The sequence below is a fragment of the Sitophilus oryzae genome, unplaced genomic scaffold, assembly GCF_002938485.1.
Source record: "Sitophilus oryzae breed Bouriz unplaced genomic scaffold, Soryzae_2.0 scaffold_111_pilon_pilon, whole genome shotgun sequence".
NCBI lineage: Eukaryota > Metazoa > Arthropoda > Insecta > Coleoptera > Curculionidae > Sitophilus > Sitophilus oryzae.
This window is the reverse complement of record NW_022145749.1, coordinates 956,770-975,896: the sequence shown is the minus strand read 5'-3', so window position 1 is coordinate 975,896 and position 19,127 is coordinate 956,770. Positions and strand designations below refer to the sequence as shown.

The following is a 19,127-nucleotide window of genomic DNA, read 5'->3' as shown; positions in this document are numbered from 1 at the left end:
TTATAATGCTGTAGAACTTTCAAAAAGTCTAATATAGTTTTACGTTGCAGTTGCTTGAGAAAATTTATAGGGCTTCCAATTTTGCATTAAAGCTCCCCAAAGGCAAATATTCTTTTGTTAACATATAAGAAAATCCGTTTTATCAGCCTTTAATTAAGAGCATAAGAAGACGAAACTTGAATAAAGTTGCTTTTCCTTGAATTATGCAAATTTCTCTAGATTAGCTCTCCCTTGTCTTGGAGATTTCGCGAAAAAGATAAAGAAAAGGAATTATATATCTAAGTGGATCCTTTTTAAGTTTGTGCCTTCCATTTCATTGTCTTTTTGCGCTGTCCTGTTTGAAATTATAAGGCAGCCGCAAGTTCTATTTCTTTGCTACGAAGGACATGCCTTTAGTGGAATATCAAGAACGGGGAAAATCATTCTAAAAGAAAAGGAAATCTAATTTGGCTCATTATAGATTGCAGAGAAATATTGAAAGTAAGTATAAAATATATACTCATATGCATATTGTTATTAGGCAGTGCCTAAGATCATGAAGCATAACATTGGAACAGCGCAAATATAATATTAATCTATGTAAATAAGGGTAAGGGGGACATTAAACATTATACATAAAAATATAAATCTATTTACCGAGGGATGGCATTTTTCCCGATATATCGATAATTATCGATATATCGAATCACTCAGTACCTAAATGGTATGCATTGCCCAAAATCAAGTCAGTGCCAACGCAAAGTATAAACGCTTACTTGGTTGATATTAGTTTAGTTTTAAACATCTGCTGATAATTATAACATGATTAGCGAAACGCGCGTCCAGTGCAAAAGTAAAGTTTTTTAGCGTATTGTGGTGAATTAGTGTTTTATTTTTTTTTGTTGTAACACCAAATGTTCCAATCCCCCAAATAATAACAAAAAGTAACTTTAAAATTATCGATACCTGTCGATATATTGTTACCTATCGATGTATTAACAGCATTTTCACAAGCATCTGTTATTGATAACTATCGATATATCGTAATTTATTTTGGGTGTATATTTTTATTTATCTTTTTAAAAACCGGAATATTAGTTAAACATTACAAAATTATTGTATAAAATGTATATTTTCAGTTTTCTTTAATATTTTAGTTATAGGATAAATTTTTTCGATATATTGAAAATATAATATGGAAGATACATAGAATAGTTAAATGTCAAAGAAAATCGGTAGTACAAACTATCGATAGTTATCAATAATAATTATTATCGACATATCAATAACTAAGATATACAAATAGTTAAATTGCAATAACTTATCGATAGGTAAAATCCATTATCGCTTATCCATAATTGTCTGTAAACCACCGACCATATCACAGGAACAATTAAGATTCAGAACAGGCTTCAGCACGATTGATGACAAGCTACAGACGATGACAGAAAAAAGGTGACACAGACGAGGTGACATAGCTACAGACGATGACAGAAAAAAAGCAGATGACGTCCATACCAATCCATTTATTTAACTAAAAAAAGTTTCTAATATTTTTTAAGTTAACTATAGATGGGTTTATTATATATGAATCCGTCATGCGTCATCTCTTGTTGTTTTTAACCAGTTTTATTGGTTTACTGCAAAAATGACAGATCATATTTCAATATTAGTTATTATTATGAACGGACGCCGATGCGTATGAACTCGACTTAAGATTTTTGAGAGTTGTCAAACTCTTGCCAAATTATAGGTTATAATTTTGTGTGTCAAATTATGTTCAAATAGAAATGATAAATATTTTGCATTTTGGACTGTGTTATTACGTATTTCGTGTTTTTTTAACATTAAGTGGAGGAAAACTCAAACGTTGGCAACGTTGACAATGTAAAATAACCTAACCAAACGGAAGTGGTGACTTGGTGGTGACCCAGACCATAATTTACAGTTAATATTCGGTGCCCAGAGACAGTTCGCCAGAGATTATGGCCAGAGAGTTGTATTAGCCACAAATAAAGTTTCTAAACTATCTTGTATATGATACCAAAAACTGGAGTATCTGTAGAATAGCAGCACACAGGTAAATGATAATCATATTGAATAATTATATTGATGTAACAATAAATGCAGGAAGTTGCTTAGTAGAGGTAGAAGGGGGTTTCACCATCAGTGGAGCAGTGGAGCAGAGCGCACGGCGCATGCGCAAGGAGTGGGGGTACAGCGCATGCGCGAGGAGTGGGGGTACAGCGCAGGCGCGAGGAGGAGGGGAGCTGTCAAATGTCAAACGTCATATGTCAAACGTCAAACGTCAAACTTGTCATCTGTCAAACGTCAAACGTCATATGTCAAACGTCAAACTTGTCTTACGTCATCTGTCAAACGTCAAACGTCATATGTCAAACGTCAAACGTCAAATCGCGAGGAGGAGGGGTACAGCGCAGGCGTGAGGAGGAGGGGGTACAGCGCAAGCGCGAGGAGGAGGGGCACCTGTCAAACGTCATCTGTCAAACGTCAAACGTCAAATGTCAAGCCTGTCTTACGTCATCTGTCAAATGTCAAACGTCAAACCTGTCTTACGTCATCTATCAAACGTCAAACGTCAAACCTGTCTTACGTCATACCTATTATATACAAGGTGTTAATGAAAAACAAACGCTTTACATCATAGATTGTTTTTTCACACCCGGTATATATTCCAAAAAAAAAATCTTTCCATGTTTTAACACAGATGATAATTTTAACGTTTGACGATTGAGTTTTAATTAATAATGCCTTTTGGGTATTCATAAATAATAATAATATTTATTTAAACGGTAAAAATAAATCAAACTTGATTTATCCATAACGATATGATGAGAGCGATGTGAACAAGACAATGGTTTACAGTAAAATGATCTAATACTTCAATCTTTACGGCTTCCTCTCATGATGTCATGCTTTTGTTTTTCTAGAAGATGAATCATTGTGATGAATATTTAAGTAAAATAAAATAAATCAAACTTGGTGAAAAATACATTGTGCAACATTTATTCCTTATCGGAGTTTGCGGTCGGTATTATTTTTAATCGGACTTTGCAGCTTCCGGTATGACGACTATGATATCACGCGTTTGTTTTTCTAGATTGCGGTTTCCGTTTCCGTTTCCGGCCTAGCATTGTACCAGCAAACAACTCGCAATTCACGTCAGTCTCTACTTGCCTCTCGTCGAAATTAGTCGTTTCACTGTGAAAAATAAAAAAAAAATGTTTCTGTGCAGCACTTGTGGGGAATTGTTTTCCTATAAAAGGAATTTGACAAGACATGCGAAGACTTGTAATGGTGAGTTTTTTATTTTATTTTTTATATTGTGCAATATTAAATGTTTTTTCTATTTTTTTAGCCAATGAAATCCAAACTGCCACGCCCCAAACCAGCGTGGACGAGGGTGCTAGCCTTAGTAAACGTAAGTAAATATTTTTATTTTATGTTCTGGCTTTAAAAAATGCTTTTTTATTTTAGATATGTGCCAAAAATGTTTGAAATCCTTTAGCAGAAGTGATAGTTTAGGCAGGCATATGAAGATTTGTAAAGGAGCCCCTAATGGTGAGTTTTTATTTTATTTTTTATTTTATATTAAATGGTTTTTCTATTTTAGTCAATCAGCCTGAACCAAAAAATTTAGAGAAGACCTCCCTAAAAAGGACGAGCTCTGCCACTAACAGTAAGTAATTATTTGTTTTTTCATTACTTTTAAATTAATTAACTATTTAATTATTTTTTTAACATATTTTTCTATTATTTTTTAACTTTTTCCATTATTTTTAAACTAACTAACTATTTAATTATTTTTAACATATTCAACTATTATTTTTTAACTTTTTTCAATTATTTAAAACTAATTAACTATTTAACATATATTTCTATTATTTTTTAACAGAAAGCATCTATTTTATATTAAATATTTTTTTTTCTTTTAGTCAATCAGGTAGAGCCAGAGTCTTCGGTGCCAAAGAGAGCTAGACTTGGTTTCAATAACGGTAAGTTATTATTATTTTTTTATACACCTTTTAAATTAAAATGTATTTTTTAGAACACTTGGTAATGCAGGAGGAAGGTGTTTACTTAGTTAATACCTCTTACAAAAACCGAATTGCTACATACCGACTTTTATCGAAAAAAGATCCTATCAGCGTTAATGATTTTTTAGCTAATCTCCGCGAAAAAATTATTGCGTTGGTAAGGTGCCAAATCGAAAGATTTGGCAATGTGAAAGTCGGTATGGAGCTTTTCGGTCGTTTCCTCCTGCAGACAAAGGAGGTAGAGGAGACCAAGTCCTTTGGCTCTAGGTTCAGGGGAGCAAGTCAGGGCACCGATTTGGAGGAGTTGTTTGATCAGTTCACCACTATCATTAAGCGGAGATTCCAGGAGTTCAATGAAAAAGATAGTGGTAAGTATATAATTTTTTCTGATTTCACCATACTAATTATTTTTTCGTATACATTAGGTTGGACTCTTCAGCAACTCCTTCACGTAGATGTAAGGGTAAATAAAATCAACCCACTAAAAGCCTCATCTTATATACCATTACCGAAGGAAATAGAAGCGAAAAGGGCTGTGTTGAACATACAAAACACTGACCAGAAATGTTTTGTATGGTCGGTTTTAGCCGCCTTTCACCCAGTTCATTGGACTCAGAACGCTAACAGAGTCCTGAATTACCACTCATTTGAGCAGGAATTGGATGTGACAGGTATAGATTTTCCGATATCCTTAAAACAAATTTCAAAATTCGAACAACTCAATAATATTTCTATTAATGTTTATGGACTCGAGAAGGGTTATAAACATGATAGGAATATTATTGAAGTTGTTGGTCCTTTGTATTTTACTAGATCTCATAAGGCAGATAGACATGTGAATTTGTTATTAATCAGTGATGATTCTGGCAATAATCATTATTGTTTAATAAGAAATATGTCTCGCCTAATCTCACAACAGCTTTCTGCTAAAAAGTTGCTAAATACTTGTGTGATGGTTGCTTGGTTTATTTTCCTTCAGATATTAAATTAGAAAATCATCAAAAATACGATTGTGGTCATGTTGTAGTTGAAACTCCTTCGGTTAATTTAAAGAAAAATAAATATGGTGAAAACATTCCCGAGAATATCCTTAAATTTACGAATTTCGAACGAAAATTAAAAGTACCTTTTGTTGTATACGCTGATTTTGAAACTATTTTGGAACATATACAAACAGAGCAAAACGAGCTGGATCCTGAAATTTCCTATACGGTGAAAACACACCAACACGTTCCTTATTCTTTTGCCTATTACATTAAATGCGATTTTGATAATTCTAAGTCGATTTTCAAGACTTTTAGAGGACCTGATGCACATAAAGTTTTCATAGATTGGTTAGAGACTGATTGTAAATCAATCTACAATCGATTTATGAAAAATATTGTATCCATGTCTCCTCTCAGTAGTGTACAAGAAGCCGAGTTTTATCAGATGACACACTGTCATATTTGTGAATCTCCTTTTAATGTGGAAGATGACAGAGTAAGGGACCACTGTCATCTGACAGGAAATTATCGAGGTGCGGCTCACTCTGTTTGTAATCTAAATTTTAAAGTACCTAATTTCATTCCTGTGTTCTTCCACAACATGTCAAATTTTGACAGTCATCTTTTTATAAAAGAATTGGCTGTGGAGGAAGAACGATTGGACGTCATTCCCCAAAACAAAGAAAGATATATTTCTTTTACAAAATATATTATGGTGGGGGATGACGACAATAACTAGGAAAAGCGACAACAAAAGTTATTTTTAAAATTAAGATTTTTGGATAGTTTTCGATTTATGGCCTCCAGCCTGGATAAACTAAGTCAAAATTTAACATCACAGCAGTGTCGCGAGGTTAGAAAGTATTTCCCTAACGAAGAAGAATTTAAGGTTATTCGTATGAAGGGTGTTTTCCCATATTCGTACGTAGATTCTTTTTCCAAATTAGACGATACCAAGCTTCCACCCATTGATGGTTTCTATAACGAGCTTAGAAAAGAAGCCATCAAACAAGGAGATTACGAGCGTGCATTGAACGTATGGAATTTATTTAAATGTCAAACTTTAGGCGAATATTCAGATATATATTTAAAATCCGACGTACTATTATTAACTGATGTTTTTGAGAATTTTAGAGAGGTGTGTCTACAAACATACGGTCTAGATCCTTGTCAATACTTCACCGCACCATCTCTGTCCTTTGACGCGGCTTTAAAAACTACATCTATCGAGCTGAAATTATTGACAGATCTAGACATGATACATTTCTTTAAACACGGGATTCGCGGCGGTGTCAGTCAATGTAGTGTTAGAAAAGCTATCGCGAATAACAAATTTATGTCTATATACGACGCTTCCAAACCTACTTCCTACATTATGTACTTGGATGCTACCAATTTATATGGTGCAGCCATGTCGCAATATCTACCAACAGGTAACTTTACGTGGCTAACAGAAGAAGAAATTTCAAACTTAAATTTTATGAATATCGATAAAAATTCTAATATAGGTTATGTTTTTGAAGTCGATTTAGAGTATCCGGAGCATTTACATGATTTACACAACGAATTACCCTTTTGCCCAGAGTCCGTTCAACCAGAGGGATCTAAAGTTTCAAAATTAATCCCCAATTTTAATTCTAAAGTTAGATATGTAATTCATTATCAAAATTTACAACAAGCGTTGAACCATGGTCTGAAACTTGCCAAAATTCATCGCATTTTATCATTTAATCAATCTCCCTGGTTGAAAACCTACATTGATCTAAATACAGCAAAGCGTAATAACGCTGAAAATAAGTTTGAAAAAGATTTTTTCAAACTTATGAATAACGCCGTATTTGGAAAAACAATGGAGAACGTGGAGAAACGGGTAAATATTAAGTTAGTTACCCACTGGGAAAATATTGGTAGAAAGCTAGGGCAGAAGCGTACATTTCCAAACCGCATTTTAAAGACTTGACGATTTTTAGCGAGAATTTAGTCGCAATACATATGGCTAAACAGAAAATCGTATATAATAAACCTATTTACGTAGGCTTTTCAATTTTGGAAATTTCCAAAACTATTATGTATGATTTTTTGTATAGCTATATTAAACCAAAGTACGGTAATAAAGCTTCACTACTCTACACTGACACCGATTCTCTAATATTACAAATTCAAACCGATAATTTTTATGATGACATGCGCGAAAATTTAGATAGATTCGATACGTCAAATTACTGGCAAAACAACCCACATAATATTCCTGTAAATTCGTCTGTGTTGGGCCGTATGAAGGATGAATATGCAGGAAAAATTTTGTGGGAGTTTTATGGAACTGGGGCTAAAGCATATTGTGTAAATGTGGATGGTGAGTTAACGAAAAAGGCCAAAGGCGTGCCTGACTACATCACCAAACAAGATATTAGTTTGGATGATTATAAAAACACGGTCGATGTAGCAGGTACGAAAATCTATCGCTCGATGAATACTTTCCGTTCACATTTACACAATATGTATGTAGAGCTAAAAAATAAGATAGTCTTATCCTACGCGGACGATTAAGAGATTTCTTATTCCCAATTCCGAGTACACGCTCGCATGGGGCCACAAAGATCTAGGAAAATATACGGATGAAATATCGGAAAATCTATAGGTTGAAACCAATGGCAGCTATTTTTTACTTCTATTTCCTTCGATTTTTTATTTATTTTTTTATTTATTTATTTATTAAGATTTAGTTACTTTCATGTTTAAGAGGATGGGTCAATTTTATTTTTGTATTTTTAGTGTATTCTATTTAGAGTATTATATTCAATATATTTTATCTTACTATATTTAACATATTTATATTGTATACAAAAATTAGACGTTTTATACTATGTCTACTGTTTGATTTAAGCTTTTCAATTATATATTTATTTTACACATGTATTTAACAGTACTGAAAAACATTTTTCAAACTTTTTTATATTGTACAAGACTGATTTTATAAAAAAAAATATTTAGAGTATTCTAAATAAAACATTTTTTTTCATTTCACTGTGTATTTATTTTCCACATTTCTCTCATCTAGTAAATTATAAAAAATAGGTAAACAGTATTTAAATAACAATATACAATCATCCTCCCAATCAATATAAGTTTTCCATTTCCTATCTTGAATTATCAGCACTTTCACTTCTTCTTCAAAAGCATAAGTTATGTTTAAATGCCCATCAATTTCATAGATTTATCACACCAACCACTATTAACGTTTTCATCAACAAAGTCCAGAAACGTTGAAAAACCTTCATAAGACATTTGAATCTTCTTCTTCTTCTTGTTTGTACTTTGGAAAATAATTTGCTTTTCTGCCAGGTTCTCGGAAATGTTTAATGCTACATTAATTATTGGTTCTAATACACTTGATTTATCCATAACGATTTGATGATGAGAGCGATGTGAACAAGACAATGGTTTACAATAAAATGAGCTAATAAGTAAAAAAAATACTAGATATTAATAGATTTAAATTTATTGTGTTAAAAGGTTTATAATATAATCATATAATACATGAGCATTATTTACAGTACAAGAACATATTTCTAGTCTATGATAATTACAAATATTACTGTATGATTGTTCTAATTTCGGTACAGGTCCAGAAGTAAATTCCAAGTTCACTATACAGGGTGGATCAAGATTCATTTCGTTGTATGTGCGCAGCAGAAATTCCTTTTTAATAGATCCTTTAACGAAAACCATATCGACACCTTCCAATTCCTCCTGTATTATGTTATACATCGCCTTATAGGGTAAATACCCTGAATTATAAGGGATTCCATGAACATTGTGAAATATATAATTTATCGTCTTCTTATGGTGTATCGGCAGATGGTTGTAACAAATCTTCGGTTTAAACGTATAGGTTTTCATTTCTTTTCCATCGTATATGGATAATTCCTTAACCTCAAATTCGGGGATGGGAAATCCTTGTACGTCTATAACAACGAACTTCATCGTATCAATGTCTTGCAGCAACTGATTAAATTAGCGTTCTAACATGTCCTGATAAAGGTAAATATTCCATGACTCGATCGTATATGATGATACAAAATGCTCGGGTGTTTTCGGGGAAATTTTCCGAACTCTCAAATTCTAGCTTTACATCTATCACATTACTTTTCAGAGCCTCGTTTTGTTTTGAACAATCAATTACAAATAGGGCTCGACTGGCAAAAGCGGTAAAATCTAGCAAAGGTTCGCTATTGATCTTTCCCAAATACGATTTTTGAAAATCCGTATACATGGAATAGGCTTTAGTAAACTGTCTGGTTTTGAAATTTAAATCTAGGGATTCATATGGTAGGCCTCGGAATTTAGATAAAGCTTGACATCTGTAATTTTCAAATTATCGAAATATGTGCCATCAGCTTTATAGTTATCTTTTCGATCTTCTTGGAAGAATACAACAACATATCTCGCTCGTTCAGATGCTGCCTTCACTGTCCATACATCTTTTCTCGCTTGTCGTAGAGCAGGTAGTTCATGAATTTCCCATTTCCTAAATCCAATAAATACCGGTTTGTCCTTGGAAATTGCTTCAAACAATTTTAATTTCACAGAATCGTTCGGGTAGATATGTTTTACTCTTAACTCGATATTCAAAATGGTGATGTCTGCTTTCTTGTTTCCCTCTGAATTAACATAACAATTATCATCTTTTTTGGCACGTACAAGCTTTAATTTCTGCGTTCCCATAATAGCGCTAGTATAATCGGAGAAGACGTTCAATAGGAAATTCAATGGTATTAGGAGACTGAAATTATCCGTTTGTGGTTCATATGATTTCACAGTACCGTTCGGCCAATTCCATCCCGCCACATCAAGGGCAGTACTTTCATTTTGATTGAGACACAAAAGACTTTTAACGGTACTTATAAGCCCTGGATCTCGTACTTTATCGATTACTTTTCCATTCAATTCATACGTTATCGATTCAAATAGAAATGCTCCAACGTTATTTGTCAGGGAACATTTTCCTGTTTTCACAACTGTCGATACTTCTTCCAAAAATTTGGCCTCAATGTATAATTCAGCCTGGCTAATATCCATAAACACATCCTGCTGATTAATAACAATTTCTATCTCATCGCTGTTCTTAAATGATTTGGTGAACGGGTGATACGTATGCCATTCTTCTCGAGCAATGGATTCATCTACGTTGACCGGTTGGAATATTTGTAGTTTTTCTGATACGGAGTCCATATTTACTGATAATATGGTGAAGCTGAAGTATGCTCTTGGACGTGAGCGTCTGCTGTGGTGTACAAGTACTAACTGATTGATTGCTCTGTGAGCTGGTATTTAAATAGTAAGGTTTAAAAGTTAAACCCATTCTTTTTAAGCTCCAAACGTATAACAATGTCTTCACCTCTAAAGTTGACGGGTCTTGATTCCTGATCTAATATATCCAATGTAATGTTATCAATAAAATTTCTATTTACTGGGAGATAGATTAGATTCCTGGGTTCGATAATTATACTATAGCCAGGATCTACGCTTGGACTAAACTCGTACAGTGTATGAGATGGATTATTAATGTAATACGATCCAGATATGATATTGCACTCGGTACGTATTGTTACCACAGGAAAAATTTCCGCAGGTATATCTGATTTGTGCAATTTGTTGGCAGCTAAAACTTGCGGTGAAAATCCTAATATTTTTCCAATACTATCTTCAGGTTGAAAATCTATATCGTAGATACACTTTATTTCACACTTTAGTGTATTATTATTAGGGTGTAACTTTATAACGGTTTTATTCTTAGAACTTAGCTCTTTTTGCAAATACTCTTCAATGTCGGTAATCTCGTAAGATCCTGTTGGAATTTCAATTATTTGCTTTATACCGTCTACAGAATAATGAAACTTATTTCGACCTGGTTCGATATTCGGTATTGAATTCCAGGTACTGAGAGATATCAGAGCTAGAGAATAACTGTATCTAGAATCGAGTTCTATTGAGGATTAATATCCACGCTTAAACAGCTAGAACGACCTTTCAGTGTGAATGTCTGAGACATGACTGAGCGTGAAATTAAAACACATGTTCTTTTATAACTATTTATTATTATAGAGAAAGGACAATGCAAGATGACCACAATTATAAGTATTATATGTTTGATACTGTCGTAATTATAATATATTTTACATTTCTTGAAATATCGAACAATTTCTTTTGGTGGGTTTAAATTTCCAAAACTATCAAAATACACAACTTTATCCCTTGTTTTTCTATATGCTACCCAATGAGTTCCATCTCCTTCAATCTCGTCCAAATTTACAACACCGCACTCGTTCGTTCTAGGTGTTTGTGGTAGAGCATTTCGCATAAATACTCCTCTGAAGTTGACAATTTTTAATTTCTTTACATATTTCTGTATATCTAGGTTAGACAAAGGTCGATTGGGTAGCTTTATTGGTAGTTTTTTGGCAATTGCTTCTGAAGAAATAATCCATATCCTGTCTTGTGTTTGGCAAGGTATAATCCGCTTCCTCTTTTACCCAACGCAATGGCTTCCATGGTTTCGTTATGTCGTTGAGATTCCTTTAATTTATCTCTTGCCGCTCGGCTATCTTGAACAGCTTTAGCGACAGAAGCAGCGCCTCCGGTAAGAGCTCCCAAAGCACTTAGGCCTGCGAAGAGCGGAATAAGAGGTAAAATTCCTCCGACTTTAGGTACTGGGATAACTCTAGGTACTTTAACTTTTCTTCTACCACCAGCTTGTTTAACACTCATGCGAGCTGCTCTCAGTGCTAGTTTAATATTATCCTTGAGGGTGCCATTACCATAATGTTTAATATGTCTCTTCACTTTATTAACAATAAAAGATTTGAAGGGTTTTCGTTTAACACCCATACCAAGCTTTCGTTTTGTTTTCATTGCGTTTGTAACAAGCCACGCAGCACTTTTTTCTCCGATATTAGAATCCAAAGCTTTAACTCTTTCCCACGCTTTTTCCTCCAACACTTTATCGGCTTGATGTCGTCGATTCAAATCCTTTTCTTTCGAGTATGCGATATCGTGCTCCTTACACGCTCGATCTAATTCGTTTATGCCTGGATCTCCTCTAGCTAATCGTTTAGCAAGCTTTGTTCCCGGACCACAATACTGGTAACCAGGTAAATGAAGTTCAAATGGTAATTTATTGATAGCCCTATTTAAGAGACCTTTACCCTTTGACGTTCTCATTACAACTGAAGACGTGATCGAATAAACATCGTATATATGTGAAAAAAAAAATGAGAAAAGTTAAACAGAAAATCGATATTGATGTTTGTAATTTCGATATCGCACAGGGTGATGCTAGAAATCGACATAGCGATCTATTACCAAATACTATAAGGGCTATAATCTGTGGCCCCAGTAATTCAGGAAAAACGAATGTGATGTTAAGTCTTTTAACAGATCCAAACGGACTTCGGTTTGAGAACGTGTATGTTTACTCAAAGTCTCTCTTTCAAGACAAATACACATTTTTGCAACAGGTTTTGGATCGTATTAAAGGTGTTAATTACTACGGATACAGCGATAACGATAGTGTATTGGATCCCGTAAACGCCAAACCCGACTCTGTCTTCATATTCGATGATGTAGCTTGTGAGAAACAAGATAAAATTAGAAATTATTTTTGCATGGGTCGTCACAATGCAATCGACTCGTTTTACCTCTGTCAGACCTATTCAAAGATCCCTAAACAATTGGTTCGAGATAATGCTAATATGTTGATACTTTTCAAGCAAGATGATACTAATCTTAGGCATGTGTATGATGATCACGTAAATACAGACATGTCGATAAACATGTTTAAGGATATATGTTCTGAATGTTGGAAAGACAAATATGGATTTCTTGTTATTGTTAAAGACTGTGATATTCACAAAGGTCGTTACCGAAGCAGATTTAATACCTATATAAATACCATAAACATAGTTTAATGGTTAGTATGTAAGAGTCCTTGATCGAGGATACACCTAGTATCAGACGATCCGATTGCAACAGACCTGATTGAAACAGACCTGATTGAAACAGACCCGATTGGAACAGACCTGATTGAAACAGACCTGATTGAAACAGACCCGATTGTAACAGACCTGATTGAACGGACCTGATTGAACGGACCTGATTGGAACGGCCCTGATTGAAACAGATCGAGTTCGAAATGCCTAAAATATTAACAAAAGATGAGCGAGAAGTTCAGAGAAAGATTATAAATGCTGCTAGACATATACGAAAAAAACATCTAGCCTTGAAATTAGAACGTGATGAGGGAGATGAAACTCTAAATAGAATATTGGGACCTATAACTATACCCTTAAATAAACTCGCAGACAGAACAATAAAGAACAAGGAAGAGGAAATTGTAAAGATGGAAAAGATAACACCACCATCATCGATAAAGAAACAGCCGAAACCTGAACGCAGTTCTCAAAAGTATGTTGAATTCCAGCCGACTGAAATGATTGCGGAGAAGTCTGGAAACAGTGATAATGATGATGATGATAATGTTTTTATGGAAGTACAATCACTACAAGCATTTAAAGATGCTAACGAAGATCTTCAAAAATCAATTCTAGAACAAACTGAAGTGTACAAGAGCTACTTGGATCAGTATCCAAAAATAGCACATGAATTTATCGATAAGTACTTTATAGATTCCGATGAAATAGATCATACGTATGGTTTACAACATAATGCACCAACTGAAACTTGGAAAATGGGGACGGAAAAAGTGGATTTTCTTCAAAATGGTGATATACGAGTAGGCGATTCTATTTACAAAGGAAATCGTGGTTTATATGAATTGTTATTTCTAAAGAAACCTATGCACTTTACTGAAAACGATAGAGTTCAATTTCAGAAAATATTGAAGCAAACCAACGTTCACAAAAGAGATTTTAGTCCATTGGGACAATTGAGAGGTAGTAAATCTGTGAAATATAGGGATTTCGTTAAACCATTGATTACAGCTGCATCTTCGGCTTCGCTTGAAGGTTCAAGACTTAGGCATTCATCAGCCAGCAATATAGCACAGAAAATCCCTAAAACCAGATCGCAAACTAAATCTGGATCCGCACTACTTGAGTATAAGAAAAACCTAAAGAATATATTTATTATGATGACGTCAACGAGTTGGTGGATAGATTAAGTAAACTGGATGCCTCTCAAACAGCAGGAAACGGAAACCATACGAATGAAATAATGAGTATTCTTGAAGAATTGTTAGAACTAGGTGTAGTTGAACCTATAAATAAAGTGTTATACTAGATATTTGAGCATTATTATTTCAACCATGAACAAGTTCGGATGGTCTTTATCTTCCAAGCGAAGGTTAGTACACCCTCAACCTGAATTTTCCCACACACCTGAAGGAGATTATGATTTTGAAAATCGAAAAATAACTAATGTTGAAGACCCTACAGAAGAGAGCGATGTATCGACTAAACGATATACTGATGAGCTAGCAGGGAAAGTCCGCGAAGAGATAAAATTTCAAGCTCGTTCTATGGAAACAATAAACGCATTTAACAGTGTTCTTGCCGAAAGATTAGAAGCGTTAGAGATAGACTTACAGGAGACGTTTTCAAAAATTTCAACACGTCTAACGGATATGGATAAGAAATTTGGAACTTTAGAGGATGAGATAGTCAAGAAACTGCATATAGATCTTGATATGCTGGAAAGTGCGATAAAGAATTATACAGATACGGTGATTGAAAAATCCAATAAGGCTAAACGTCTAGAACTGGATAGTATCAATTCTAACTATCAAACATTGAGCATGATATACAGAACATTGATACGGATATAGCAGCACAATATCAGAGAGTGCTTGATTCGTTTAAGACAATAACAAACCAGAAAATAGACGATTTATCAAACGATTTGGGTGATGTAAAAGGTGTCCTTGAAGATTTATTATTAAGTAAAAAAAATTCTAACCCAAAATAAAATATAAATACACATATACCAGCACTATTTCGTTAGACAAAGCGATGGGTTCTAGAGAACAAGTCGTTAGGGAACTTCATAAACCCGCTCGTATTAAATTCAAAAGACGAAGATTTATTCAGTATGGTTTAGACGATACTTTTGCCACCGATCTTGCTCAATTAGATCAATATTCTCGAGAGAATAAGGGCTATAAATATATCTTGGTTGTGATTGATTGTTTTTCCAAATATCTATGGACAAAACCTGTAAAATCAAAATCTGCACCAGACATTACTAAGGCCATGGAAATCATATTGAAATCTTCAAACAGAATTCCTAAAAAGTTGGTGTCGGATAATGGCAAAGAGTATTACAACAGTCAGTTCAAAATTTGATGAAAAAATACAAGATCCAACACTACAGTACTTTTAGTCCTTTGAAAGCCTCTATAGCTGAACGTGTAATTCGCACTATTAAGGAAAAATTGTTTAGATCGTTTACGTTGAATGGGAACCATAGATGGCTGGAATTACTAAATAAAGTTACAGAAGACTATAACGATACGAAACACAGAACCATTGGAATGAAACCGAAGAATGTGGATAGTAATAGTGAAGAGAAACTACTAGGTGGCGTTTATAGTCATATTAAGGTAGCGGGAAAATCAAAATTTAAAGTTGGCGATACCGTTAGAATCTCAAAACAGAAACATCTTTTTGAAAAAGGATATACGCCAAATTGGACCACTGAGCTTTTCAAAGTATCTAAAGTAAAAATCACAAACCCTGTAACGTACCTCTTAGAAGGTTATCAAGGTAATCCCATCAGCGGTGGATTTTACGAAGAAGAATTACAGAAAACTAAACAACCTGAAATCTATCTTGTAGAGCAAGTGTTGAAAAAGAAAGGAAATAAAATTCTAGTCAAGTGGTTAGGATTCGACAAATCACATAATAGTTGGATTGATAAAAGTAAAGACATTGTCTAAACCTCTTCAGTATTCAAAATGCATTCATTGTGTAAGGAGTGTAATTTCCACTGTTTAAGTCATCAACATAAAAATCAGTGTTGTGTAGAATTAGAACCTGGAATTCAGCTTGTTAGGTGTGCTTTTAAAAATCGAATTAAATCTTATAGGATAACCTCTGAATCACATCCGAATAATATTATCCTATATTTAGATGCTCTTAAAGATACTATTGTACGTTTACTTCAGGAACATATATCGATTCATACCTCCATCAAATTCAATATGGAATTATTTTGTTCATACATATTAGGATCTGAAACGAAAGAAGATATTAAATCGTTTAATTCCCGATATGATGTTGTTTACGAAAATACAAATCTGGAGGAAGTATTCAACGAGTTTAAACAAGTCTTAGTGACGAAATCTGGTGCTTTCCAGGAAAGAGATAGTGGCTGGTCGTTGCGTAAGATTCTATTTTTAGAATTGAATATAAACAAGTTTAAACAAATAAATTAGTTTGGTGGTGGTAGGGGAAGGAAATAAAACGTATACGATCGATTAGTAATCGTCAAGACACCGGTTTGTGCGTATGTCGAGATGGAAGCGCTAGACATAACCTCAAATTCATCATGTTCCTCACCAGATTATTTCGAGTATCTAAACAGTATGGTTTTACGAAGTAATATGGAAATCAAGAAAGAACGCAGATTGTTGGCTGAAACGTGTTATCCCACGAAGAACTTTGATATTGTTGCTGGAATAAGTATCGCGAGAGGTTTGATACCTACAGTTAAAATTGTGAACAAATTATTCAACCTACCCAATGAACTAATGACAATATCTTTTGACGATACGGATTGGTTCGAGTTTTTGAACATTACATCATCATTTATTTTGGTACCTGACAATGAGAAAATGGAGAAAACTGTTCAAGCCCTATCTAAAAATTTCACACGTTAAAGCAAGCAAATTCCTGGAAGAGTGGATAATTACAGTGATGTGCTTGATGTACCGTTTGTTTTGTTTCACATGGAAGACATTCGATTAATTTTAAATCAAAAGTTTATTGTTAATTATAGGTTAGAGTTACTTGTAAAATTAGACTTAAGACCTTTTTACGATAATCTTTTACATTATATTAGAGCTTGTAATGTCTCTGAAGAAAATTGTTTGGAAGAAATTAAAAAATATTGTTATTTAAATGTTTGTGAATTATCATATTATATGTTGGAATTTCTAGAAATTAATCCAAATAAACTCAAAAATGATTTTCAACTCATATGTGTATTTACCGCTTGTGAATAAATGTATAGAAATAATAATTTAACGCTTTATTCTTTAGTATTATTTAAACACTTGAAGAGTAAATATGTGTAAAAGGAGAAAGATGTCTACCGAAGATATAAATTTTTTACTAGAGAAACATTTGGCTAATTTACAACAATTAAAAGAACTTATAAAATTTTACGAAGAGAAACAGTATATGTTTTCGAAACTTCTAGAATTGAAGATCTCCCATAAACATACTAAATGATTTGTTTGGATGACTCGCCCTACGATATACGCATAATTTTTTAAATCAAAAGTTTATTGCTAATTATAGGTTAGAGTTACTTGTAAAAATAACACCTTGTAACTGTTGTGAATAAATGTATAAAAATAATAATTTAACGTTTTATTCTTTAGTATTATTTAACCACTTGAAAAGTAAACATGTATTTGGATTTGGCAAAATATACTACAGAGGAGTTAAAAGCACTGTCTGTAGAATTTCTAGCAGAGCATATTAGCCCCTATACGCTTTTAAATATATGGTCTCGACTTCCTATCGAATACAAAAATAATTTCTATTTGCAAACGCAATTGCCATGTTTTATTCACTACAACAGACCTGATCAAGTGACTCATATTGACGGTCCTCCCCCTTCTCAAGCAAGTGCCGAGATTGTTTATATTCTCTCCGTCAACATAGCTAAACAGTCATTCAGTATCCAGACATGGCGGCGTTAAGTTCAGCTTTTATTATATTTGCCGTTATAGTGCAAAATACATTCTATATAAATAAACCGAAAGATGTTATTGAAGCTTTCGTATGTTTAAAAAACAATGATTCTACAACGAAGTGTAAATGGCCAGAAGCTTGGCAGAGATTGAAATATAGCAATAACGGATCGGTGGAAGTTTTCAAACGTCCATTATCGGAAGAAGAGACTAGGAATAAGACGAACATAAAATATAAAATAAGGGTAATCTTTTCAAATAGAAGTGTTGGAGATCAATCTGATTGGCAGATGCTACCCATCAATTTTAACGATAGTTCAACTATAAAAAATCAGACGTGTAAAAAGGATAAGGAAGAACTTACAATGATTTCATATATAGTTCTATTTTTGTATATAATTATGACGTTTATATCATCTGCTATAATAGTATTTAGTACCTGCGCCAAAATATCAAAAAGTAAATGTATTGCATACTTTAAATAAATAATAAAAATTTGCGTTTGTTTTTCATTAACACCTTGTATATAATAGGTATGACGTAAGACAGGTTTGACGTTTGACGTTTGACAGATGACGTAAGACAGGTTTGACGTTTGACGTTTGATAGATGACGTAAGACAGGTTTGACGTTTGACATTTGACGTAAGACAGGTTTGACGTTTGACATTTGACGTTTGACGTTTGACAGATGACGTTTGACAGGTGCCCCTCCTCCTCGCGCTTGCGCTGTACCCCCTCCTCCTCGCGCCTGCGCTGTACCCCTCCTCCTCGCGATTTGACGTTTGACGTTTGACGTTTGACATTTGACAGATGACGTAAGACAGGTTTGACGTTTGACATTTGACAGATGACGTAAGACAAGTTTGACGTTTGACATATGACGTTTGACGTTTGACAGATGACAAGTTTGACGTTTGACGTTTGACATATGACGTTTGACATTTGACAGCTCCCCTCCTCCTCGCGCCTGCGCTGTACCCCCACTCCTCGCGCATGCGCTGTACCCCCACTCCTCGCGCATGCGCCGTGCGCTCTGCTCCACTGCTCCACTGATGGTGAAACCCCCTTCTACCTCTACTTTGCTTGAGTTTGAAACACGGCTTGTAAAGCAGGAAAGCTTTTTTATATCTTTTTTGGCATGTGGTGTTTTTTAAAATACACCCTTGCT

At 34.1% G+C, this 19,127-nt stretch overlaps 3 protein-coding genes across 3 annotated transcripts; 2 read left to right on the top strand and 1 right to left on the bottom strand.

The window, feature by feature from the left end:
• Positions 1 to 3,143: 3,143 nt before the first annotated feature.
• On the top strand, positions 3,144 to 7,386 carry LOC115883501. The gene is made up of 7 exons (XM_030901874.1): positions 3,144 to 3,297; positions 3,359 to 3,421; positions 3,478 to 3,561; positions 3,614 to 3,679; positions 3,936 to 3,995; positions 4,049 to 4,405; positions 4,463 to 7,386. The coding sequence occupies exons 1-7, from the start codon at positions 3,222 to 3,224 to the stop codon at positions 5,026 to 5,028; spliced, it is 1,272 nt and encodes a 423-aa protein (XP_030757734.1). The 5' UTR covers positions 3,144 to 3,221; the 3' UTR covers positions 5,029 to 7,386.
• Positions 5,820 to 8,603, top strand: LOC115883085. The gene is made up of 3 exons (XM_030901369.1): positions 5,820 to 6,904; positions 7,111 to 7,469; positions 8,578 to 8,603. Exons 1-3 carry the CDS (start codon positions 5,820 to 5,822, stop codon positions 8,601 to 8,603), a joined length of 1,470 nt encoding a protein of 489 aa, XP_030757229.1.
• Positions 8,604 to 9,337: 734 nt separating this feature from the next.
• On the bottom strand, positions 9,338 to 10,255 carry LOC115883078. The gene has a single exon (XM_030901362.1). It carries the CDS (start codon positions 10,253 to 10,255, stop codon positions 9,338 to 9,340), a length of 918 nt encoding a protein of 305 aa, XP_030757222.1.
• Positions 10,256 to 19,127: the final 8,872 nt, after the last annotated feature.